Source organism: Scyliorhinus torazame, chromosome 6, assembly GCF_047496885.1.
Source record: "Scyliorhinus torazame isolate Kashiwa2021f chromosome 6, sScyTor2.1, whole genome shotgun sequence".
In the NCBI taxonomy this organism is placed as follows: domain Eukaryota; kingdom Metazoa; phylum Chordata; class Chondrichthyes; order Carcharhiniformes; family Scyliorhinidae; genus Scyliorhinus; species Scyliorhinus torazame.
The window spans coordinates 126,776,737-126,804,080 of record NC_092712.1 but is presented as its reverse complement, the minus strand read 5'-3'; the positions used below and the strand labels follow the sequence as shown (position 1 = coordinate 126,804,080).

Here is a 27,344-nt window from a genome sequence, read left to right as displayed (position 1 = left end):
GGCGTGGTCCACATTGGCACTAACGACATAGGTGGGAAAGGGGATAAGGATGTCAGGCAGGCTTTCAGGGAGCTAGGATGGAAGCTCAGAACTAGAACAAACAGAGTTGTTATCTCTGGGTTGTTGCCCGTGCCACGTGATAGTGAGATGAGGAATAGGGAGAGAGAGCAATTAAACACGTGGCTACAGGGATGGTGCAGGCGGGAGGGATTCAGATTTCTGGATAACTGGGGCTCTTTCTGGGGAAGGTGGGACCTCTACAGACAGGATGGTCTACATCTGAACCTGCGGGGCACAAATATCCTGGGGGGGAGATTTGTTAGTGCTCTTTGGGGGGGTTTAAACTAATGCAGCAGGGGCATGGGAACCTGGATTGTAGTTTTAGGGTAAGGGAGAATGAGAGTATGGAGGTCAGGAGCTCAGATTTGACGTCGCAGGAGGGGGCCAGTGTTCAGGTAGGTGGTTTGAAGTGTGTCTACTTCAATGCCAGGAGTATACGAAATAAGGTAGGGGAACTGCCAGCATGGGTTGGTACCTGGGACTTCGATGTTGTGGCCATTTCGGAGACATGGATAGAGCAGGGACAGGAATGGATGTTGCAGGTTCCGGGGTTTAGGTGTTTTAGTAAGCTCAGAGAAGGAGGCAAAAGAGGGGGAGGTGTGGCGCTGCTAGTCAAGAGCAGTATTACGGTGGCGGAGAGGATGCTAGATGGGGGACTCATCTTCCGAGGTAGTATGGGCTGAGGTTAGAAACATGAAAGGAGAGGTCACACTGTTGGGAGTCTTCTATAGGCCTCCAAATAGTTCTAGGGATGTAGAGGAAAGGATGGCGAGGATGATCCAGGATAAGAGCGAAAGTAACAGGGTAGTTGTTATGGGAGACTTTAACTTTCCAAATATTGACTGGAAAAGATATAGTTCGAGTACATTAGATGGATCATTTTTTGTACAGTGTGTGCAGGAGGGTTTCCTGACACAGTTTGTTGACAGGCCAACAAGAGGCGAGGCCACATTGGATTTGGTTTTGGGTAATGAACCAGGCCAGGTGTTGGATTTGGAGGTAGGTGAGCACTTTGGGGACAGTGACCACAATTCGGTGACGTTTACGTTAAGGATGGAAAGGGATAAGTATACAACGCAGGGCAAGAGTTATAGCTGGGGGAAGGGAAATTATGATGCCATTAGACGTGACTTGGGGGGGATAAGGTGGAGAAGTAGGCTGCAAGTGTTGGACACACTGGATAAGTGGAGCTTGTTCAAGGATCAGCTACTGCGTGTTCTTGATAAGTATGTACCGGTCAGGCAGGGAGGAAGGTGCCGAGCGAGGGAACCGTGGTTTACCAAAGAAGTGGAATCTCTTGTTAAGAGGAAGAAGGAGGCCTATGTGAAGATGAGGTGTGAAGTTTCAGTTGGGGCGATGGATAGTTACAAGGTAGCGAGGAAGGATCTAAAGAGAGAGCTAAGACGAGCAAGGAGGGGACATGAGAAGTATTTGGCAGGAAGGATCAAGGAAAACCCAAAAGCTTTCTATAGGTATGTCAGGAATAAGCGAATGACTAGGGAAAGAGTAGGACCAGTCAAGGACCGGGATGGGAAGTTGTGTGTAGAGTCTGAAGAGATAGGCGAGATACTAAATGAATATTTTTCGTCAGTATTCACTCAGGAAAAAGATAATGTTGTGGAGGAGAATGCTGAGCTCCAGGTAAATAGATTAGATGGCATTGAGGTACGTAGGGAAGAGGTGTTGGCAATTCTGGACAGGCTGAAAATAGATACGTCCCCGGGACCTGATGGGATTTATCCTAGGATTCTCTGGGAGGCCAGGGAAGATATTGCTGGACCATTGGCTTTGATTTTTATGTCATCATTGGCTACAGGAATAGTGCCTGAGGACTGGAGGATAGCAAATGTGGTCCCTTTGTTCAAAAAGGGGAGCAGAGACAACCCCGGCAACTATAGACCGGTGAGCCTCACGTCTGTAGTGGGTAAAGTCTTGGAGGGGATTATAAGAGACAAGATTTATAATCATCTAGATAGGAATAATATGATCAGGGATAGTCAGCATGGCTTTGTGAAGGGTAGGTCATGCCTCACAAACCTTATCGAGTTCTTTGAGAAGGTGACTGAACAGGTAGACGAGGGTAGAGCAGTTGATGTGGTGTATATGGATTTCAGCAAAGCGTTTGATAAGGTTCCCCACGGTAGGCTATTGCAGAAAATACGGAGGCTGGGGATTGAGGGTGATTTAGAGATGTGGATCAGAAATTGGCTAGCTGAAAGAAGTCAAAGGGTGGTGGTTGATGGAAAATGTTCAGAATGGAGTTCAGTTACAAGTGGAGTACCACAAGGATCTGTTCTGGGGCCGTTGCTGTTTGTCATTTTTATCAATGACCTAGAGGAAGGCGCAGAAGGGTGGGTGAGTAAATTTGCAGACGATACTAAAGTCGGTGGTGTTGTCGATAGTGTGGAAGGAAGTAGCAGGTTACAGAGGGATATAGATAAGCTGCAGTGCTGGGCTGAGAGGTGGCAAATGGAGTTTAATGTAGAGAAGTGTGAGGTGATTCACTTTGGACGGAATAACAGGAATGTGGAATATTTGGCTAATGGAAAAGTTCTTGAAAGTGTGGATGAGCAGAGGGATCTAGGTGTCCATGTACATAGATCCCTGAAAGTTGCCACCCAGGTTGATAGGGTGGTGAAGAAGGCCTATGGAGTGTTGGCCTTTATTGGTAGAGGGATTGAGTTCCGGAGTCAGGAGGTCATGTTGCAGCTGTACAGAACTCTGGTACGGCCGCATTTGGAGTATTGCGTACAGTTCTGGTCACCTTATTATAGGAAGGACGTGGAGGCTTTGGAGCGGGTGCAGAGGAGATTTACCAGGATGTTGCCTGGTATGGAGGGAAAATCTTATGAGGAAAGGCTGATGGACTTGAGGTTGTTTTCGTTAGCGAGAAGAAGGTTAAGAGGAGACTTAATAGAGGCATACAAAATGATCAGAGGGTTAGATAGGGTGGACAGTGAGAGCCTTCTCCCGCGGATGGAAATGGCTGGCACGAGGGGACATAGCTTTAAACTGAGGGGTAATAGATATAGGACAGAGGTCAGAGGTAGGTTCTTTACGCAAAGAGTAGTGAGGCCGTGGAATGCCCGACCTGCTACAGTAGTGAACTCGCCAACATTGAGGGCATTTAAAAGTTTATTGGATAAAAATATGGATGATAATGGTATAGTGTAGGTTAGATGGCTTTTGTTTCGGTGCAACATCGTGGGCCGAAGGGCCTGTACTGCGCTGTATCGTTCTATGTTCTATGTTCTAACTGTTTCACTCATTCACTTTAGTTCATAGACATATTTAAAAGATCCTGCTGCAATTTATGCAAACAAAAATCGGGATAAGATTACTTTCATCAGCTTGCACACTTCACAGTGTCTAGACTCACTGCTGTGGTAAGCGTAAGAAAACGATAATGCTTAATCAATGCCAATATTTGCTCCACATGGTGCCCAGATACTCCAGCTGACCTACAGTTTGTTGGAGTCTGATTCTGCACAGTAAATAAGGGATGATGTCGGGAAAGTTAGCTCACTTCTGACCACACCTCTCTTGCAAAATATACGTTTGATGTTAACTGTTGAGCAATGTTTCAAGTATAAATATCCACACAAATCTCCAGAGAGCAGTGCCGCCACTCAATGTTACACTGAAACATCAAAGTTTCAGGAATGGAGGCATTTTGCTTGCGGTGGCTGTTGTTGGTGTGGCAATGCTTTGTAATCCCAGTATGGGGGCTGGAGTTTTACAAAGCGGCCGTCTATGAACACTCAACAGTCCTGCGTCAGAACTTAATCCCTCCCACACGAGAGGAAGCACTGGAGCTCATGCAGAAAAACCTGGACATCTACCAAGAGCAAGTCCATGAAGCAAGCAAACAGGTAATGAAAATTTCTCACGTTTGGACCGGCCTGTTCAGTACAAAGCATTTGTGGCTACGTTATACGCAGATCGGGTTAGACAAATTAACACCGAGGTTTCCTGCAAGATTTCCCCACGGAAGAAGGGCATTCTCAGTGCGAGATTTTGACTTTGTAAAATATTTTATGTGAACCTCACTTGCGTATTGGGGTTTCCCCCATTCAAGCACCAGGGGTTTTGATACAGAATAAGAGCTGGGCCTTGTTGCTAGTTGAGGAATTTATTGGCAAGGACACCTGGAGAACTCACCTCATATTCTTCAAATAGTGTCATAGGATGTTTCACATCCACCTGAAGAGGCCTGGGGTTAATGTCTCACAAGGACTGGCCAACCCGTCTTCAGAACTGCACTGAAGTTACTTTTGATCACCATAGAATGAGTGAGCACAGAACGATCATTTAGTCCACCATATTCTTTGAAGGGTCTTAGAGATCAACGCCAGCTTCCCTAGTCTCTCCATAGCACTGAAGTCTTGCATCGCTTGTACCATTTAAATTAATCTCCTCACCCTCTCTAAATCCTTGTCATCCTTCCTAAAGTGTGATGCCCAGAATACACCACAATTTTCCAGCTGTAATCTAACCAATGATTTTAAAATGTTTAATATGACTTCCCGATTTTTTTTACACTCTATTTATAAAACCCAGGATTCAGAATGTCTTTTTAACAGCCTTCTCCACTTGTCCTGCCACCTGCGAAGACTTGTGTACGATTAGAACTGGAACTTCTGGGCTCCAGGACAGTGTAACTATCCCCAATGACGTGCTTGGGACCGCACATCCCTCCCTGGAGGCTCCCAGGTAAGGGTTGCATAGCATTTGCTGAGGAACATAGAACATAGAAAAATACAGCACAGAACAGGCCCTTCGGCCCATGATGTTGTGCCGAACATTTGTCCTAGATTAATCATAGATTATCATAGAATTTACAGTGCAGAAAGAGGCCTCTCGGCCCATCGAGTCTGCACCGGCTCTTGGAAATAGCACCCCACCCAAGGTCAACACCTCCACCCTATCCTCACAACCCAGCAACCCCACCCAACACTAAGGGCAATTTTAGACACTAAGGGCAATTTATCACGGCCAATCCACCCAACCCGCACATCTTTGGACTGTGGGAGGAAACCGGAGCACCCGGAGGAAACCCACGCACACACGGGGAGGACGTGCAGACTCCACACAGACAGTGACCCAAGCCGGAATCAAACCTGGGACCCTGGAGCTGTGAAGCAATTGTGCTATCCGCAATGCTACCGTGCTGCCCTTAAGAACAGACAGAAGTGCAGACTCTCACTAGGAATCATCCAAAAATGGAGTTTAAATTGCAAATTTTGAATGATTTTGACTGTTACATGAATAGTTACCCAGAACAAGTTAGAAGGATTAAAGCCACTTCTAGCTTCTGGATAATTATTGTACAGACACACACTGATGTCCACGCCCTGAGGTTTATCCCCTCTTTCATTGGACAGAGGTGCCCTCGACACTGGACCTCGGGCACTGCCCGGATCTCACCCAGCATGAGTCGAAAGGTCGTAGGAGCTGGGATTGAAAATAATTTTGGGTAGGAATGTCGGAGCAAAGTGACAATCCGACATCATCTTCTCTGCCTTAAATGCCATCCCCTGTTCCATCCATATTATCTTCCTCACTGTTTGCTACATTTCTGAAATTCATTTCATCTGCAAACTTTGAAATGATGCTTCGTACTGAATCGTTACATTGCGGAAGGAGGCCATTTGGCCCATTGAGTCTGCGCTGGCTCTCCAAACAAGATTTATGACTTAGTGCCATTCCCATGCCTTTTCCCTGTGCCTTGCACATTGAATAATCATCGAATGGCTCGATTGAATGTGCCTCCACACATGTCCACGTAGTGCATTCCAGACCCAAACCACTCATTGAGTGAAAAAGTTTTCTCTCACATCAGCATATTTGCTTCTTTGGCAAATCACTTTAAATCTGTGCCCTCTTGTTCTCAATCCTTTTACGAGCTGCAACTGTTCCTCCTTATTTACTCTGACCAGCACATGATTTTGAACACCTCTATCAAATCTCCTCTTAGCCTTGTTCTCTCCAAGGAAAACAATCCCAATCTATCCTCACAACTGAAGTTTCTTATCCCTGGAACCATTCTTGTAAACCTCTTCTGCACCTTCTCCAATAAGTTCACATCCTTCCTATAGTGTGGTGCCCAGAACCTGTACACAATATTCCAGCTGAGGTCATTTATATCAATAAAAACAGTGGTTCCAATACCTTCTTTTATTCTTTCAAGGATATTTAGGGTGGCATGATGGCACAGTGGTTAGCACTGCTGCCTCACCGACAGGGACCTCTGACTCTGGGTAACTCAGTGCGTGGAGTTTGCATTTTCTCCCGTGTCTGCATGGGTTTCCTCCGGGTGTTCCGGTTTCCTCCCATAGTCCAAAGATGTGCAGGTTAGGTGGATTGGCCATGCTAAATTGCCCCTTAGTGTCCATATGCGTGAAGGTTAGGTTAAGGGGTTATTGGGTTAGGGCGGGGGAGTGGGCTTGGCTAGAGTGCTCTTTCAAAGGGTTGGTGCAGACTCAAGGGGCGTCATTCTCCGACCCCCCGCCGGGTCGGAGAATGGCCGTTGGCCGCCGTGAATCCCGCCCCCGCCCCCGCCGAAGTCTCCGAAGGGAGAAAAGTCGGCGGGGCGTTAATGGCGCCGCTGCCGCGGAGAATGTCACGGGTCTGCGCAAGGCAGCCGATTTTCGGCCTGCCGATATTCTCCCTTCCGGATGGGCCGAAGTCCCGTCGACGTGATGACCGTTCACGTCGACGTGAATCAAACCTCCTTTTCATCGGCGTGACCCGGTGCTCCAGGCTCACGCCGACCAGCGAGGAGGTGAGTGACGGCCTGGGGGGTTGGCTCTGGGCAGGAAATGGCGTGGCCGCAGACTGATTGCCTGAGGAGAGGTGTGTCTCGGCTTGTGTGTGTGTGTGTGCGGCCGTGGGGGGGGGGGGGGGGGGGAGGGGGGGTGGTTAGAGTAGGTTGGGCTCCGGGGGAGTGCCGGGAGGGGGTCCGTGCCGGGGTGGAGGTTGGGGGGGGGGGTCCGTGCCGGGGTGGAGGTTGGGGGTTGGGGGGGGGGGTCCGTGCTGGGGTGGAGGTTGGGGAGGGGGTCCGTGCCGGGATGGAGGTTGGGGGTTGGGGGGGGGTCCGTGCTGGGGTGGAGGTTGGGGAGGGGGTCCGTGCCGGGATGGAGGTTGGGGGTTGGGGGGGGGGGGTCCGTGCTGGGGGAGGAGGTTGGGGAGGGGGTCCGTGCCGGGGTGGAGGTTGGGGGTTGGTCCGTGCTGGGGTGGGTGATGGGAGGGCAAATGAGTTGGTCCACCTGGCCAGGTGCCAGCCTCCAACAGTTGGACCCATGCGGTCCATGCCACCTGGCTGGGGGGAGGAGGGGATATGGGCAATGATGACATGTCGTCGTTCCCCTCCCCCCCAACAGGCCGTCATGTTTTCAGACCATCGAGCGATGTTGGCCGCCGTGGTGGCAGCCGCTCATGTCTATGTTGCCCTGGATGAGGAGGAGGAGGAGGAGGAGCGTGCCAGAGAGGCGGCGCAGGCTGCCGCAGAGGGGCAGGCGGCAGCCGGCCAGGCTGGAGGGACACCTGACCGACAGGACGAGGAGGGGGAGGAGGATGTCGCGGCCCCACGGCAACGGAGGCACCCGAGGGCGCCCCGTGTGTACCGGCCCCGGCAGTCATACCAGGACCTCACGGACCGGGAATGCAGGAGGAGACTCCGGATGAGCCGGGAAACCGTGGCACACATCTGCCACCTGCTGGCACACCTGTCACCGCGTGGCACTGGCGGGGGACACCCTCTCCCCGTGTCCGTCAAGGTTACGGTGGCCCTGAACTTTTATGCAACGGGGTCATTCCAGGCACCGAGTGGGGACCTGGCCGGCATATCGCAGACATCGGTGCATCGGTGCATCCGGGCAATGACAGATGCCCTTTATGCCATGGCGCACCGCTACATCCGCTTCCCCGTGGACCGGGCCAGCCAAGATGCCCGGGCCGTGGGCTTCTCTGCCATTGCCGGGTTCCCCATGGTCCAGGGCGCGATCGATGGGATGCACGTCGCCGTGCGGCCACCTGCAGATAACAGGGCCGTGTTCACTAATAGGAAGGGGACCTATTCGATGAACGTACAGGTGGTCTGCGACCACCGCATGATGATCCTGCACGTCTGCGCCCGTCACCCAGGCAGTGTACACGACTCATTCGTGTTGTCGCGGTCATCCATCCCCGGCATGTACGAGGGACGCCATCCCCGGCTGAGGGGCTGGTTGCTGGGCGACAGGGGCTACCCATTGCGATCGTGGCTGATGACGCCTATACGGAGGCCACGCAATGAGGCGGAGAACCGCTACAATGATGCCCATGTAGCGACAAGGGGAGTGATCGAGGGGTGCTTTGGCGTGCTGAAGATGCGTTTCAGGTGCCTGGACCTCTCTGGGGGCGCCCTCCAGTATCGGTCAGATAGGGTCGGCCGCATCATTGTGGTGTGCTGCGTCCTGCACAACATAGCCCAGCAGAGGGGCGATGTGCCGCAGGCAGAGGAGGGCGGAGAGGAGGAGCAGCAGGAAGAGGCCCAGTCCTCCCCAGATGAGGGGGATGGGGGCAATGGTCAGGGCAGACGGGGTAGACACAGACGGGTGGCTGTCCACCGTTACCGGCTGGCCCAGCGGGCACGGGACAGACTGATAGCCGCCCGCTTCACTGACTAGATGGGCGTGGGAATCGGGTAGTATGGCCACAGACCGCACACCATGACAACAGCCGACCACCCACACCCCCCACCCATCCACCCACCCAGCACCCACACCCCCCTCCCCAACCCCACACACCCCACCCGCATGCACACCACCCCCCCACCCCCAATTGCCGATCCACCGGCGGCACAATCGGCCGGGCTCACCCAGTTGCGGGTGGACGCGTGTCTATCGCAGGCCATGGAGAATGATGACAACCCGCCTCCGATGAGCTCCTGGCTCTACATCGTTGGACTATGTCTGACCCATGGCCACAGTACCACCATCCACCCGGACCATCCCTGCATGCGGCTGTGACACTGCAGCGCACGGTCCCGTCCTCTGCCCGGGGGATGTTGATGGCGGCCCAGGGGGAAGGGGGCAGACTCACCTGGGGCTGAGGTAAGACCACCCCTCACACACACACTTGCGCTCAACGTACATGACACCCCCCGCACACTTTGGACAGAGCACAAAGGCAGCTTCGGTAGGTGTAACATTGACTTTAATAACCAAAGGAGTTCATGCACGTGCCCTAGCGCCTAAAACTCATCTGTGCCCTGCACCCATGCCAACTTACTCAGTGTCTAATTGTTTGGCCTTACGGGCCCTTTGACTACGTCTACGTGGTTCCCCAGACGGTACAGCAGAACTGGAGGTGGACTCCTGTGATTCCTGCCCTCTGACACTGGATCCCTTTGGCGGCCGTTTCCTGGGGCGTCCTGGCCTAGATGGGCCAGGCTGCGGCCCGGGCGACTGGGATGGCGAGCTGCCAGCCTGTCCTGCCCGTTGCCCACCCGATGCACCTGGGACGGAAGGGGGGGAGTCCGAGGTGTCGCGGTGTACCGGGACCTCCCCTACAGAGGGAGCCGGGACGGACCACACCACCTCCTCCTCCCTCGGGGTGCCCGATGGCCCCCAGGCCTCTACATGGGTGGGGGATGCGAACGGACTGGCCATCCGACGCGCCCCCGACATCTGGCGCTGCCAGTCCTGGAGGCCCGTGCTGGTATCGACAGGGGTCTGCAGGTTTGCAGCCATGGAGCCCAGGGGGTTGTCGAACCCTGTCTGCGACAGTGCGACGCCAGCTCGCACATGGCCACTGGCGCCGATGCCCTCAGCGATGGTCTGCAGAGACTGGGCCATGGCCTGCAGAGACTGGGCTATGACCTGCTGAGACTGGGCCATGGCCTGCTGAGACTGGGCTATGGCGTTGAGCGCCTCTGCCATCTGGCGCTGGCACTGGCTCATGGCCTCCTGTGAGAGTGCAGCCATTTCCTGGGCCACAGACGCCGCCTGCACGGAAGGCCCCAGGCCTCGCAAACCGTTCCCCATGTCTGACACCGTCGCACCCATTGCCTCCACCGCGGACGCCACCCGTGCGGTGTCAGCCTGGGTGGCACGCATGACCGGGACCACTCCCAGCTCCTGGACGCGGGTGGACTCCTCCACCTGTGACCGCAGCCGCCGCAAGCCACCCGTCACCCTATTCGCTCGTCTCCGTGTCAGTGGTTGCATCGGATCTATGTGTGGGTGTGGTAACTGCAGGAACCCGGGATCCATCTGGGCGGCAGATGTTCGCTTGGCCTGGGCTGCCCTCCGACCGCCCGGTCCCTCTGCTGCTCCTACCTCCACCTGCTATACCGGGACGGCTGTGTTGTGCGCACCAGTGAGTGTACCAGACGCCTCATCACTAAAGTGCCCAACCGTGGTGAGTGTTTCTGCGATGGTGGAGGGTGTTGGTGACAGCAGTGGCGTTGTGTCGTGCTCTTCGTCCCACTCTGAGTCCATGGCACTTTGGGGTGGGGGTTCGTCTCCACCCATCCACTCTGAGTCACTGTCCGGTATTTTGTCTTCCCGGGTAGGGGTGTCCTGGGTAGTGCTGTCCCGGGTAGTGCTGTCCCGGGTAGTGCTGTCCCGGGTAGGGGTGTCCTGGGTAGTGGTGTCCCGGGTAGGGGTGTCCTGGATAGTGGTGTCCTGGGTAGTGGTGTCCTGGCTCGGGTGTGACGGGGGCCTGTGGCTGCCCCCCTCATCGCTGGGTGGTCGCTCCCGCACGTGACGGGGGTGTCGTCTCCCTGTTGCTCCAGGTCTCTCCGTCTCCCGTGGTGTGCGAGGGGCATCCTGCGGGCGTCGCATGCTGGAGGGTGCGGGTCTCTCCGTCTCCCGTGGTCTCCGAGGGGCATCCTGCGGGCGTCGCATGCTGGAGGGTGCGGGTCTCTCCGTCTCCCGTGGTCTCCGAGGGGCATCCTGCGGGCGTCGCATGCTGGAGGGTGCGGGTCTCTCCGTCTCCTGTGGTCTCCGAGGGGCATCCTGCGGCGGTCTGCATCTGCGGGGATGGGTGCCTGGACGTTGGGTCCTGTGATACACAATGAAGCATGCATGGTTAGACATCAGGCAGTGATCAGGTGATACGGGAGAGGGGGATATAGGGGAGGGGGGATATGGGGACGGGCTGTTGGTGGCTCACTTGCTCGTGGGGCCCCGACCTCTGCATCAGCAACCTCCCGGTCATCAGGTCCGCCAGCCAGTTCCAGGGCCCTTTCCTCGTGTACGGTCAGTGGCCTCTCATCAGCGGGCCCTCCTCCAGCCCTCACATGCTCCCTATTGTTGTGTGCGCGCTTCTCCTGGGGGGGGGGGGGGGGGTGGCAGGGGTAAAAGGCAACAGTATTAGGCAGGTATATGAATGCACGCCATCGGTTGCGCGTGCATTGCAGAGGTGAAGGTTAGGGCTGGATTCACTTGGGGATATGGGGGATATGGGGAGAGGGGATATGGGGGAGGGAGGGATATGGGGAGGGGGATATGGGGGAGGGGGGATATGGGGGATATGGGGAGGGGGGATATGGGGAATATGGGGGAGGGGGGATATGGGGGATATGGGGGAGGGGGGATATGGGGGAGGGGGGATATGGGGAATATGGGGAGGGGGATATGGGGAGGGGGAATATGGGGGGGATATGGGGGATATGGGGGAGGGGGGATATGGGGGTTATGGGGGAGGGGGGATATGGGGGAGGGGGGAATATGGGGGATAAGGGGGAGGGGGGATATGGGGGAGGGGGGAATATGGGGATATGGTGGAGGGAGGAATATGGGGGATATGGGGAGGGGGATATGGGGGAGGGGGGATATGGGGGAGGGGGGATATGGGGGAGGGGGGAATATGAGGGCTATGGGGGAGGGGGGATATGGGGAGGGGGATATGGGGGAGGGGGAATATGGTGGATATGGGGGAGGGGGGATATGGGGGATATGGGGGATATGGGGGAGGGGGGATATGGGGGAGGGGGGAATATGGGGGATATGGGGGAGGGGGGATATGGGAGATATGGGGGAGGGGGATATGGGGGAGGGGGGAATATGGGGGATATGGGGGAGGGGGGGATATGGGAGATATGGGGGAGGGGGGATATGGGGGAGGGGGGATATGGGGGATATGGGGGAGGGGGGGATATGGGGGAGGGGGGATATGGGGGATATGGGGGAGGGGGGATATGGGGGAGGGAGGAATATGGGGGATATGGGGAGGGGGGATATGGGGGAGGGGGGATATGGGGGAGGGGGATATGGGGGAGGGGGGAATATGGGGGCTATGGGGGAGGGGGGATATGGGGGCTATGCGGGAGGGGGATATGGGGGAGGGGGAATATGGGGGATATGGGGGAGGGGGGATATGGGGGATATGGGGGATATGGGGGAGGGGGGATATGGGGGGGAATATGGGGGATATGGGGGAGGGGGGATATGGGAGATATGGGGAGGGGGATATGGGGGAGGGGGGAATATGGGGGATATGGGGGAGGGGGGATATGGGAGATATGGGGGAGGGGGGATATGGGGGAGGGGGGATATGGGGGATATGGGGGAGGGGGGATATGGGGGAGGGGGGGATATGGGGGAGGGGGGGGATTTGGGGGAGAGGGGATATGGGGGATATGGGGGAGGCTCACCCTGCCTGCTCTGACGAGATCGTTCACCTTCTTGTGGCACTGGGTGCCTGTCCGTGGTGTTAGGGCCACAGCGTTGATGGCCTCAGCCACCTCCCTCCACAGACGCCGGCTGTGGCGTGGGGCAACTCTGCGGCCGTGCCCGGGATACAGGGCGTCCCTCCTCTGCTCCACCGCATCCAGGAGCGCCTCCACATCGCGTGACTCGAACCTCGGGGCTGAGCGACGGCCAGCCATCAAGTCGGGTGTTGCGGTCGGCTGTTCCGGTCGGGTGGGGGGGAGCTGCGCGGCCTTATGAGCCGTCACGCCGTGCAGCGCGTATGACGCTGCATGGCGTGAACCACTGCGCAAGCGCGGATCCCGTTACGTCGCTGCTAGCCCATTTCGGGCCGCAGACTATCGGCCCATTTTTATGACGTGACGCAAGTGGGATTTGCGCCGTTTTTTGCGCCGATCGGCGGAGTTTCCGCCGATAACGGAGAATTTCGCCCAAGGGGCTGAACATACTCCATCCGTACTGTAGAGATGCTATCCCTAGTTGCCCTTGAGAAGGTGGTGACGAGTCACCTTCTTGAACCACTGCAGTCTTTGTGCTGTAGATATATCCATCATGCTGTTAAGGAGGGAATCCCAGGATTTGGACTCAGCAACAGTGAAGGAATAGTGATATATTTCCAAGTCTGGATGACTTGGAGGGGAATTGCCACTAATGATGTTTAAATACATCTGCTCCCCTTGTCTTATCAGTGGTAGAGGTCATAGGTTTGGAAAATGCTGTTGTAGGAGGTTTGACAAGTTGCTGCAGTCCATCCAGTAGATAATATACACTGCAGCTACAGTGTAGTACTGTGGGAGGAGTGAGTGTTTAAGGTGGTGGGTGGTGTGATGAACAAGTAGACAGCTTTGTCCTGGATGGTGTTGAGCTTCCTGAATGTTGTTGAACTCATCCAGGCAAGTGGAGAATATTCGCACTCCTGACTTGTCCCTTGTAGATCGTGGATAGGCTTTGTGGAGTCAGGAATGAATTGCTCACCACAGAATTTCCAGCTTGCTCTCCTAGCCATAGTATTTATACGGCTGGTCCTGATCAATTTCAGATCAATGCTAACCTCCACGATGCTGATGGTAGGGAATTCGGAGATGATCATTGCCTGGCATTTGTGGCTTCATAGCACAAGATTCCCAGGTTTGTGCTGTTAGGTAATTTGGACATTCTTAATTCTCTCTCTGTGTACCAGAACAGGCACCGGAATGTGGCGGCTAGGGGCTTTTCACAATATCAGCATTGCAATGTAAACCTACTTGTGACAATAAAGATTATTATTATATTGTGTGGCGTGTATATTGCTTGTCTACCCAAGTCTGATGTTGTCCTGGCCTTACTGCATAAGGGGGAAATAATGGCATAGTGGTATTGTCATAAGCTCTTGGACCCAGGTTTGAATCACACCATGGAAGCCTCTGTGACTGCCCGCTTTCCCACCCTGCCGACTAGGTGCAACGCCCCCGCTCCGCGATGGTGAGGGGCCACAGGTCTGGCAGGCCCCCAGCGATTATGGCTTGCCTTCTCCTTGTGTGAACAGTTAATGCACAGTGTGAGACACTCAGACGCGGGCATCGCAGGGGGTCTGCAGCTGGTGGCCTGTGTGTGCAGGGCGCCTGGCCATGATGGGTGGTACTGGTGTTGGCATGAGGTGCAGGATGGGGTGAAGGGGGCTGCCAGTGGGTGGGGTGCGGTCACCCTCTGGGAGGGTGGGGGGGTGAGGCGGGTGTGTGGGACGAGGGTGGTGCCTGGGTCGTTGCCCATCCAAACTCAGCACTGCCTACTGGTCTATCTGGTGAGGGCCGCATGGGGAGAGGAGGGGGGGGGGGGGATTGGGGTGGTTCCAGAGGCGCAGAGGTGGAAACTCACCCGGGTTGCTCCGATGAGGTTGTCAACTTTTTCCGGCATTGCTGTGTGGTCCTCGCGATGGGGCCCATGGCACTCAGGGCCTCTGCCACCTGCGCCCAGGCCTGGTTGAGGTCGGCGGGTGGCAGCCCTCTTCCCAACCTAACGCAGGGAACAGGATGTTCCGCCTCTCCTCCACGGCATCCAGAAGTATCTTGAGCTCTGCATCCGCGAGCCTTGGGGCTGCTCTCTGGGTGGTATCTTCTTGGCTGGAATGAGAGTGTATGGGAATGAGTGCTAAAATGCAGCTCCAGCTTGTCAGGCTCTCCAATGCCAATCCTGACCACAGCGAATCTGACGCCACATCGGTTGGAATTGCACTAGTTCCAGGTGGCCTGAGTGTTGGCTAGTTTGCTCCGGGACTGGCACCGCCATGAGGATTGTGGAATACCCGCCATTCAGTTCCAGCGTCGGCACTTAGTCTCTCAAATGGCGCACCCAGCCTATAGCTGGATGAGGGCAGCACGGTTGCACAGTGGTTACCACTGTTGCTTCACAGTTCCAGGGTCCCTGGTTCGATTCCTGGCTTGGGCCACTGTCTGTGCAGAGTCTGCACGTTCTCTCCGTGTCCGCGTGGGTTTCCGTCGGGTGCTCCGGTTTCCTCCCACAAGTCCTGAAAGACGTGCTGTTAGGTAATTTGGACATTCTGAATTCTCTCAGTGTACCTGAACAGGCGCCGGAGTGTGGTGACTCTGGGCTTTTCACAGTAACCTCATTGCAGTGTTAATGTAAGCCTATTTGTGACAATAAAGATTATTATTGTTATTATAATCTCCCAAACGGAGAATCTGACCCATTGTCTTTTCCTTTTCCATCAATATTCTAAACTTCAAATGTTCAGCTTTCTGGAATTGAATCTATGGCCTTCGAGAGGGCCCACATGTGTTGAAGGATAATTTACACCCTTTTGTTAAAGAAAAGGGCCAATGCACACTGCAAATGCCCCAACCTCAATTTAAGTTTGGTTCCATCCTTCGTGAAGCACTTGACCATAGAGCTGCTTCAGATTGATGTGTAATTAGTATGGCACAGTGCCACTAATGATGGTTATAATAGTTAGTTTGACATGGGCACAAGCTTTGCAAGCACAGTACAACATCAGCATTATCCTGCCAATGTGTAATGGACTATATTAGCATCATCCTGCAATAACTACTGCAATAGCATTGTCCTGACAAACTGATTTTGCAGTTGTACATTTTAGATTTTAGGATTTTTTGAACCATTGCGATCATGCTAATGCATGAAATTATTCTTTTTGATCTCTACTACAGGGAGTTAAGATAATTGTTTTTCCAGAGAATGGTATCCATGGTTTTCCGCTTACCAGAGCTACTATTTATCCATATTTGGAGCCTATTCCAGACCCTGATGTTGTTCAATGGAATCCTTGTCTGCATCCAACGGAATATAGTGATACAGAGGTAAGAACTTTTTGTTTGTTATTGTTTGTTATTTACAGCACAGAAGGAGGCCATTCAGCCCATTGTGTCTGCACCGGCTCCCAAAAGAGCAAGCTAGCTAGTCCCTTTTCCCAGCTCTATCTCCGTAGCCCTCTAAATTAATCACTTTCAAATATATATCCAGCTCTCTTTTGAAACCTCCTATGGAATCCACCTCCACCCTTCTCCCAGTCAGCACATTCCAAACCCCAACAACTCCCTGAGTAAAGAAGTAAAGAAGTTCCCCTCATCTCACTCCTAGCTCCCTCGTTGACCATCTTGAAATTGTGGCCCCTATTCACTGACATACCAACTAGTAGAAACAGAATATTCTTCTTTACCCTGTCAACATTGTTCAGAATTTTGAACACCTCAATGAGGTATTATGGCCGCCATCAATTTTATGAATATTGATGTCAAGCTGACAGATCTGTAGTCTCCTGGGTTATCATTTGCTCCTTTCTGAAACAACGGCGTCACATTTGCAATTCTCCAGTCCCTGGGACTGTTTCTGTGTTCAAAGAAGCCTGGAAAATTTCTGTCAACGGCTCTGCAATATGCTTCCTTACCTCTCTCAGCAATGTAGGATGCATCCCATCTGGGCCTGGCGACCTCTCTACCTGGAGTGCTGCCAGCCTTTTTAGCACCTTTTCTTTATCACTATACTGCTCAGTTGTCAACACCCACATTTTCAACTGGATCATTGTCACCATCTTCTAATTTGGTAAAGACAGAAGCAAAGTACTCATTTAGTACCACTGCCATAACCTCCATTTTAGTGAGCAATTTACCCTGCCCATCCCTTAAAGGGCTCCACTCTATCCTTCACTAATCTTTTACCATTAATATGCTTGAAGAGCATTTTGCTATTTGTTTTAGCATAGTCTGCAATCCTTTCCTCAGACTTTCTCTTGGCCTTCCTTATTCCAGCTTAGCCTCTCTCCTACTTTTGAAATACTCTTTCTGAATTCTGTTGCTATTATTATTCTGGCATGCATCTAATGCCTCTTTTATACTACCTTCTTTTGCCCTCACTGATACTTCTAAAATTAGGCCCATTAGTCAACCCACCCCTCTGCCGTACAAGTTTACATCCACCCCCACTGCACTATTTACTCTCTCCGCCAGGAGATTGGTTCCATTTCGGCTCAGATGAAGCCCATTTCATCTAAATAGCTTTCTCCTTTCCCAAAACTGGCTAATTGCCTGTTGCCTAAATGGTGAAGCTCATGGCACAGGTAGTATTTCTGAGATCACTACCCTGGAGGTCCTACATTTCAACCTACTCCCTAACTCCTGAAACTGGTCCTGCAAGACCTCTAAACTGTCCCTCCCTATGTTGTTGGTTCCCACATGAATGACAACCTCTGGTTGTTCATCCTCCCTTTACAGACGTTTGTCCAGCCGATCCATTATGTCCTGAACCCTTGCACGCAGGAGGCAACAGACCATACCGGACTAACTATCTTAGCTGCAAACTAGATTGTCTATCCCTCGAACTATTGAGTCACTCACTCCTACCACCTTTCTAATCTGCCTACCAGCCTCCCTCTCTTTTCCCAGTGGCCTCAAGCATCAGGGTACAATGGTTTTCCCTCGAGTCATCTATGCCTGATTCAGCCATGTTGCTAATTTCATAGGCATCAAAAATTTAATACTTGTTAGACAAGTATTAAGTTCTGGGTTCCTTGGAGCTGCTGTCAAATTTCCTTTCGACGAATAGTCACCCACTCTCCTGCCATCCCTACACTCCTTGCTTTCCTCCTTGCTTGCCTATCATGATGTGAAGTGATCACCCTCTGATACGACTGCTCCAGAAACCTCTCTCCCTCTTCTATGGTGAGCTGATCCAAATCAGCCACATGTTGTTCAAGGACTGCTACTCTCTGGCACTTCTTGCAGATGTGACTGTCCTGGATGCCTTTGGATCCAAAACCTCCCACATCTTGCATTCCACACATTCCACAAACTTTCCAAGAGAACCTGCCACCTTTAGTGATCAAGATGATGCACACTCTGCTGTTTTTAAGCTAGAAACACCTGAGGGAACCATTCACCATTTCAAGTCCAGAAAACCAGCTGCTTTCAACACCCTTTACTGAGGAATGAGATTTTTTGCCAGAGAAGAGAGTAAAATGGATCCTCGTTCATTAATTCTGTTGAAATGAAAAGTACATGTATCACAAAATGTGTCAATGTTTCAATATCTGTTTTATTGTAGGTCCTTTATCAACTGAGCTGTATGGCAAGAAACAGCAGTATGTACTTGATAGCAAACCTGGGGGAAAGAGAAGCCTGTGAGCTTAGTGACCCTAAGTGTCCATCAGATGGAAGATATCACTTTAACACAAACGTGGTTTTTGATGCTGAAGGCACTCTCATAGCCAAATACCAGAAATGGAAACTTTTCATGACAGAAATTTATTACAATAAACCTAAGACATTGCAACATGTCATCTTTGATACACCTTTTGCTGGAAAATTTGGCATCTTTACTTGCTTTGATATATTGTTCTATGAGCCCGCAGTAAGTTTAATTGAGCGTTATGGTATAAAACAAATTATATTTACCACAGCCTGGATGAACCTGTTGCCACTCTTATCCGCAGTACAGTTTCACCAAGCATTTGCTGCTGCATTCGGTATCAACCTTCTTGCAGCCAATCAGCATCATCCTGAATACAACATGACAGGAAGTGGCATCTACACGCCTTTAGATTTCCCCTATTACTACAACATGAAGAGTCGTGAAGGAAAACTTCTTGTGGCTGATGTCCCTATAATTACATCCATCAATAATCACACCCTAGAACAGTCTGATTCCCAGACATCCACTTTCCTTCAGGAGCAGAAGGGGGCAGTTAAGCAGGAACAAACTGATCTGTTCACAAATTGCACAGTGTCCCACATGGATGGTGCCGGAGATATTTTTCATGCGAAGATGATGTTTGATAATTATACATTAATTTCTTTGACAGGGCTGCAAGGTAACCTGCAAGTCTGTACTAATGCCCTCTGTTGCCATGTAGCGTACAAATATGGTAACACACCCACTAATCTGTATGCATTAGGAGCCTTTGATGGGCTTCACACAGTAGATGGCGTTTATTACCTCCAAGTATGTGCTTTAGTGAAGTGTGCAGGCTCTGATTATGACACCTGTGGACAAAGTGTTGCTACTGCCTCCGACATCATAGACTTTAAGTTGTGGGGGAATTTCAGCACACGCCATATTTTTCCAGAAATTCTGGCTAGTGAGATGAAAATTTATCGTGCAGATAGCAAAGGGTGGAGTAACAATGATTTTTATATGATTAAGAAGGGGATGTCAGCAGGTCTTGTGACTGCAGCACTCTATGGAAGGTGGTACGAGAAAGATAATTTATCACAACAATAAAAGCAAAATATGGCGGATGCTGGAAATCTGTAATAAAATGTTGGAAAAATCCAGCAGGTCTAGCAGCATCTGCGCAGAGAGGAACAGAGTAAATGTTTCAGTCAAATATGATTCTTCTTCAGAATTCCCTTTCTTTGAACTACTTTGTTTTAATTTCTTTTTTTACTTTTTGAAGTCTCTCCATGATTACAGGTCCTTTGCAATTATCTCCCCCCCCCCCCCCCCACCCGACCCCCATCCACAGCAAAGTGCAATGACTTTGTTTTACTATTGGATAGTGTAAGGAAGCAGCTGCTGAATGTTTCTCACGTAGTGTTTTTTGAATTCATCGCTGGATGGACCAGCATTTATTGCCCATCCCTGGTTGCTCTTCAGAAGGTGGTGGTGAGTTGGCTTCTTGAACCGCTGCAGTCACTGAGGTGTAGGTACACCCACCGTGCTGTTAGGGAGGGAGCTCCAGGATGTTGCCCCAGCGATATTTCCAAGTCAGGGTGATGAGTGACTTGGAGAGGAACCTTCAGGTTGTGGGGTTCCCAGGTATCTGCTACTCTTGTCCTTCTGGATGGTAGTGGTCATGGGTTTGGAAGGTGCTGTCTAAGGAACCTTGGTGAGTTACTGCAGTGCATCTTGTAGATGTTACGCACGACTGCCACTGTTTGTCGGTGGTGGAGTGTTTGAATGTTTGTGGAAGGGGGAGCAATCTAGTGGGCTGCTTTGTCCTGAATGGTGTTGAGCTTCTTGAGTGTTGTTGCAGCTGCACTCATCCAAGCATCTGGAGAGTATTCCATTACACTCCTGACTTGTTTGTGCCTTGTAGATGGTGATCAGGCTTTGGGGAGTCAGGACGTGAGTTACTTTCTGTAGGATTCCTAGCCTTTGACCCACCCTGGTAGCCACTGTATTAATGTGGCTAGTCCAGTTCAGTTTCTGATCAATGGTAACTCTCAGAATGTTGATTGCGGGAGATTCAGCGATGGTAAAGCCATTGAATGTCAAGGGGCGATGATCAGATCCTCTCTTGTAGGAGATGTCATTGCAGGGCTCCACACAAAAGAGATTTGCTTTATCAAATGCAGGCATTTTCTGAGTATGCATGTTTGCAAATAATTAGCAGATATTTTAGGATTTAAATGCCTTATTTTTTACTGGGTTCCAGAGTTTGACCAGTTCCTCCCAGCAGGAAATGGGACTTTCAAAATAAATAAACACTGGCAATATTTTTATTTCTCCAGAAGGTTCCTCTTGAAGATAAGCCTCTGTCACATGAATCATCTCAGATGGCATCACTAAATAATGGAATGCTCCCACTTTAGGATAGAAGATAGAAATAGGAAAATCACACCACCAAATGAAAATGAGAAAAATCTAATAAAAGGTTTGGGGAGCCAGTTAATGACACTATGCGAGGGCGGGTGTGTTTGGAAGTCTGTATAAGGGGTGGTATGGTATAGTGGGTAGGTGTATATCCAGTGATAAACATGGTTCAGCTATCATGGAAAGTTAATGGGTTAGTGATAGCTCAGACTTGGATGATATTGTATCCTAATGTCCTTCTCTAGGTGGTGTGTCTAATATTCAATCTGGCTGATACGAGAGTTAATAAAAGAATTTTGGGAATGTACCAGCACAGCATTGTCAGGAGTTGAATTCAAACTGACATATTCACTTAGGACAGAATTCCCACACTGTCCAGAACTTGTAATCTTCCTGTGGATAATTTTGAGATAACTTGCATTCGATGATGGTCTGGCCACGAGTTGCTGCAGGGGGAAATAAAGATCTCAAACAGACCCATCCCCTAATCTGATGGGATTACCTAATTAGCAATAATTATTCATGGGGGGGGGGGTGGGGGGGGGGATGATGAAAGAACCAGAGAATCTTTTAAATCTATCTTTTATCTGTTGCTTGACGTATATGCACCTTGCTTGGAACTGTTGTAGAATTGGTACTTATTTTGGGGGTAATTTGGGTATTTTGTATACTCAGAATCTGCTTATTCGGAAATATATCTGCTAGAATACTGCTAATTCACATAATCAGGTAGAAATTGCTGTAGAAAAGAAGTTAAACAATTACACCAGCATGAGACTCAGTTTGGCTATGACAAACCTTTTCACTACTGCAAAAGTCAGTATCACGTCTCTGGAAAATTTTGTCAGTCGAGTCAGTGAGGTCTTTTAGTCAATCCCCCAAAACATTATTACACTCTGATCCAGAATAATCATGAAATCCCTGAAGTAGGGGATGATTGTTCCTGATGAGATGTTGGAATATCACTATCCATCTGTGGATATGAATTATTTTACAGTGGTGACTCGATTGATCATTCTTAATATTGACCGATATTAAAGAGTAGTGAGGCCGTGGAATGCCCTACCTGCTACAGTAGTGAACTCGCCAACATTGAGGGCATTTAAAAGTTTATTGGATAAACATATGGATGATAATGGCATAGTGTAGGTTAGATGGCTTTTGTTTCGGTGCAACATCGTGGGCCGAAGGGCCTGTACTGCGCTGTATTGTTCTATGTTCTATGTTCTATGACCTGATACCACAAAATTGAAAGAGGGGAAGAATCAATTGTTTAAACTGTGGCAGAGGGCTGAACGCGATTGAATCCCAGCAGTGTCTTACTGAATTCTTTAATAACTGTATCGTCACTTGATGGGGATACTGTAAGGACAAGGAGGGCTTTTGACATTATTTGTAAGCTTGATATTTAAACAGCATATATTGAGAACTGTGAACAATACCAAGGGGATAAACTCTTGTTCCCACCTGCTTGATAACTAATCTGTTGAACTTGCTGACCTGTGAAAGTAAGCATTGCTAAAGGGAAGGAACAGATAGTGCAGGTGGAAAGAGACATTGGTATTTGAGAAACAGAGCTTGGAGACTGCAAATTACATACAGTGTTCTACTGACCACTTCAATAAACATCTTCATCTGGAAGGTTGATTGTTTTGACTTAAGAAAAATACCAACTGCACCACATGACACTGTCAGTAATATACCTTATCCCTCTGTAAAATAAAGAGTATAAAACAGTATGTAATAGTATAAAACAGTATGATACGGTAACCTTGTTATTGCTGTCTAAAGTGATCTGTACATCTGTACATACATCTGCACATACACCAGGGACTACAGACAGATGTAACAGCCACAACATCACTAGAGGGCAGCATCAGAGACAGGTATAAAGGGTCCAGCCCAAGGGAGGATCCGCCTCTTTTAGAAGCACAGGGCTAGTGAGCAGCAGCAGACAGAGACAGCTCAGCATAGGCAGTTTACCTTAGCTTCACTGGTCATACCTCTTGACTGTATTATATCTAGTTAAGCTCTGGAAACAGAACGACCCACTGAATAAAGTATTTGTGTTAACTGGAAGTCTACAATCTTTATTTAGACTTAGAGAATAACATACTGTCCAGAAGGAGTTTGCAGTCAGCTGATCCTGACTGTTGGAAGGAAAATCTACACATGGTAGGAGCTGATCACTGTGAGGTGTACTGCTAGCTGTTTTTGAAGCATTGAATTGCAAGGAGTGGAGTTAAAAATGTTTCTTTTTATACTCATTAAATCTGTGCTCATTGTTAAGCTGCCTCTTTTAAATCTGTATATGTCAGTACCAATAAACATTAAGCATGACATCCTTGTGCGTGAGTCATGAATTTGTCCTCTTGTAGGTCAAAACAAACTGTACGCCTGTGTAAGTGTTCAAAGAAAGGATGTGCTGCTAGGGTGTGTGGTGGAGGTGGATTCAATCATAGATTTCAATAAAAAGCTTTCAGTGGCGACTAGGGGTTTTTCACAGTAACTTCATTGCAGTGTTAATGTAAGCCTACTTGTGACAATAATAAAGATTATTACTCTTGGATAATCATCTCAAGAGAACATTTACAGGGCTGCAATGAGGAGGCAGGGAGTGGGGCAGGTTGAGTAGCTCTTGCAGGGAGCTGACAGATGTTGTGGACCAAATGACTCCCTCCTGTTCTGCAACCATTCTATGATTTTATGCCATGAGAGAGGGAGAGGTTGAACAGAGGCAGATATGCTGTGGATGTGACCGGGGGGGTGAGGTACCCCAGATGGGCCGGCATCATCTGATGTGATCCTGCAAGGCTAGAGACAACGTGAGAGGCAGCATGGTAGCACAGTGGTTAGCACTGTTGCTTCACAGAGCTAGGGGCCCAGGTTCGATTCCCTGCTTGGGTCACTGTGCGGATTCCGCATGTTCTCCCAGTGTCCGCGTGAGTTTCCGCTGGGTACCCCGGTTTCCTCCCACAAGTCCTGAAAGACGTGCTTTTAGGTGAATTGGACATTCTGAATTCTCCCTTCAATGTACCCAAACAGGTGCTGGAGTATGGTGACTGGGGGATTTTCACAGTAACTTCATTGCAGTGTTAATGTAAGCCTACTTGTGACACTAATTAAGATTATTATTATCTTGGGAAGGAGTGGTCTGTGGGAGAGGGGTAACTCACTTGCTATTGGGATATCTCTACGTTGGGAGCTCATTTGGTTGTCGCATGCCGACCTGCTTGGTGGGGGTCAGAGCCCTGAGGTCAGGAGACGCCCCCTCCGGTCTTTTCTCACTCTCTTCTGTTATGGTCTGCCTTTTCCTTGGTATCACATAAATAACATGGCGAGACGCATATAGGTGAGTTACATGGGGGAGGGGGTCTGTAGCTGGTGGCATGTGTGTGCAAAGCACCTGACCAAAGAGGACAATATAGATGTTGGGGTTTGGTGCAAAGTGGGATGTGAGGGAGAAGTAGGCAGGTGGGTTTTGATTGGCCTCTATGGAGTGGGGGGGGTGATGTGAAGCATGAGGGACAGGAGTGACGCCAGAAGAACAGAGGTGGTGACTCATCCGAGCTGCCCTAAGAAGGTAATTCAGCTTCTTCCAACATTGCGTGCCAGTCCACCTGGTGAGGCTGACAGCACTAACCGCCTCAACCACCTCCCTCCAGGACCAGTTGATCATCGCGGGCTGGAGCCTCCTTCCCACCGGAATAGGGGACTGAATTCTCTGCCGTCGGGATGCTCCATTTTGCCGGCAGCCCGGGGGTTTCCCGATGGCGTGGGGCTGCCCCACAATGGGAAATCCCATTGACCAGCCGGCGAAACGGAGAATCCTTCCTGCGTGCTGAACCAGAAACCTGGAGCAGCGGGACGGAGAAACCCACCCACAGTATTCCCCCCTCCATCGCTTCCAACATTCTATGAAGCACAGTCTCGGTGAACCTTGGGGCTGCTCTCTTCTGAGCTATCTTCTTGGAATGAGAGTGTGGGGAGTGGTCTGTCAGTACAATGCACACAGGAACTTTCCAGAGAATGGTCCCCTTTGTAATATCAGCCATCTTTTGAACTGTACCTTCTTAAAAAAACATGTTTTTCTTAAAAGGCTCATTCTGCCCCGAGGTAATTGGGCCCATTGCATGGTAGGAACCCCATTGTATCACTGGAGATGGACAGGGCTAATCGAGTGGGGCATTCCAGCCTGCGTGAATGTAGTTTTGGGACTCTCCCTCGATTCTCCACCCCTGCCACCTTTCCTGCCCACTGAAAACAAAGGCAGAAAATCCACCCCATTGTATTTGACAGTAAAGTCCTTCCAGGGCTCAAGAATGAGAGTGGAAACTAATGGGACACCCCATTTAGAATAAAAGATAGCGAAAGGGAAAGTAAACCCACCAAATGCATTTTGGAATAACTGACATTGGATGCAGTTCAATGGAATATATATTTTTTTTAGATTCACCTACTGGATGTGGGTGTTGCTGCTGGGCCAGCATTTATTGCCCATCCCTATTTGCCCTTGAGAATGTGCTGGTGAGCTGCCTTCTTGAGTCGTTGCAGTCCCTGAGGTGTAGATGCACCCACTGTGCTGTTAGGGAAGGAATTCTAGGGTTTTGACCCAGCGACAGTGAAGGAATGGCATTATATTTCCAAGTCAGGGTGGTGAATAACTTAGAGGGGAACCTCCAGGTGATGGCGTTCCCAGATATCTGCTGCTCTTATCCTTCAGATGGTTGTGGTCATGGGTTTGGAAGGTGCTGTCTAAGAAACCTTGGTGAGTTCCTGCAGTGCATCTTGTAGATGGTAGACACGGCTGCTGCTTTGCATCAGTGATAGACGGATGAGTGTTTGTGGATTGGGTAGCAATCAAGTGGGCTGCTTTGTCCTGGATGGTGTTGAGCTTCTTGAGTGTTGTTGGAGCTGCACTCATCCAGGCAAGTGGAGAGTATTCCATCACACTCCTGACTTGTGCCTTGTAGATGGTGGACAGGCTTTGGGGAGTCGGGAGGTGAGTTACATGCCGCAGAATCCTAGCCTCTGACCTGCTCTTGTAGCCACAATATTTATATGGTTAGTCCAGTTCAGTTCCTGGTCAATGGTATCTCCCAGGATGGCGATAGTGAGGGATTCTGGTTATCAGTCAGTTCTCTGTCTTGCTTTTATGATACAGAATGACCATTAGAACATAGAACATAGAACGATACAGCGCAGTGCAGGCCCTTCGGCCCACGATGTTGCACCGAAACAAAAGCCATCTAACCTACACTATGCCATTATCATCCATATGTTTATCCAATAAACTTTTAAATGCCCTCAATGTTGGCGAGTTCACTACTGTTGCAGGTAGGGCATTCCACAGCCTCACTACTCTTTGCGTAAAGAACCTACCTCTGACCTCTGTCCTATATCTATTACCCCTCAGTTTAAAGCTATGTCCCCTCGTGCCAGCCATTTCCATCCGCGGGAGAAGGCTCTCACTGTCCACCCTATCTAACCCCCTGATCATTTTGTATGCCTCTATTAAGTCTCCTCTTAACCTTCTTCTCTCCAACGAAAACAACCTCAAGTCCATCAGCCTTTCCTCATAAGATTTTCCCTCCATACCAGGCAACATCCTGGTAAATCTCCTCTGCACCCGCTCCAAAGCCTCCATGTCCTTCCGATAATGCGGTGACCAGAACTGTACGCAATACTCCAAATGCGGCCGTACCAGAGTTCTGTACAGCTGCAACATGACCTCCTGACTCTGGAACTCAATCCCTCTACCAATAAAGGCCAACACTCCATAGGCCTTCTTCACAACCCTATCAACCTGGGTGGCAACTTTCAGGGATCTATGTACATGGACACCTAGATCCCTCTGCTCATCCACACTTCCAAGAACTTTACCATTAGCCAAATATTCCGCATTCCTGTTATTCCTTCCAAAGTGAATCACCTCACACTTCTCTACATTAAACTCCATTTGCCACCTCTCAGCCCAGCTCTGCAGCTTATCTATATCCCTCTGTAAACTGCTACATCCTTCCACACTGTCGACAACACCACCGACTTTAGTGTTGTCTGCAAATTTACTCACCCACCCCTCTGCGCCTTCCTCTAGGTCATTGATAAAAATGACAAACAGCAACGGCCCCAGAACAGATCCTTGTGGTACGCCACTTGTAACTGAACTCCATTCTGAACATTTCCCAACAACCACCACCCTCTGTCTTCTGTCAGCTAGCCAATTTCTGATCCACATCTCTAAATCTCCCTCAATCCCCAGCCTCCATATTTTCTGCAATAGCCTACCGTGGGGAACCTTATCAAACGCTTTACTGAAATCCATATACACCACATCAACTGCTCTACCCTCGTCTACCTGTTCAGTCACCTTCTCAAAGAACTCGATAAGGTTTGTGAGGCATGACCTACCCTTCACAAAGCCATGCTGACTATCCCTGATCATATTATTCCTATCTAGATGATTATAAATCTTGTCTCTTATAATCCCCTCCAAGACTTTACCTACTACAGATGTGAGTCTCACCGGTTTATAGTTGCCGG

General features: G+C 50.3%; 1 protein-coding gene across 1 annotated transcript; it reads left to right on the top strand.

Moving 5' to 3' along the window:
* Positions 1-3,630: 3,630 nt before the first annotated feature.
* Positions 3,631-23,141, top strand: LOC140425004 (biotinidase-like). The gene is made up of 3 exons (XM_072508773.1): positions 3,631-3,932; positions 15,923-16,072; positions 18,312-23,141. The coding sequence occupies exons 1-3, from the start codon at positions 3,723-3,725 to the stop codon at positions 19,485-19,487; spliced, it is 1,536 nt and encodes a 511-aa protein (XP_072364874.1). The 5' UTR covers positions 3,631-3,722; the 3' UTR covers positions 19,488-23,141.
* Positions 23,142-27,344: the final 4,203 nt, after the last annotated feature.

Coding starts and splice junctions, on each gene's coding strand:
- LOC140425004 (XM_072508773.1), top strand. CDS start 3,723: ATGGAGGCATTTTGCTTGCGGTGGCTGTTGTTGGTGTGGCAATGCTTT. Junction 3,933..15,922: donor TCCATGAAGCAAGCAAACAG/GTAATGAAAATT, acceptor TCTCTACTACAG/GGAGTTAAGATAATTGTTTT. Junction 16,073..18,311: donor CGGAATATAGTGATACAGAG/GTAAGAACTTTT, acceptor GTTTTATTGTAG/GTCCTTTATCAACTGAGCTG.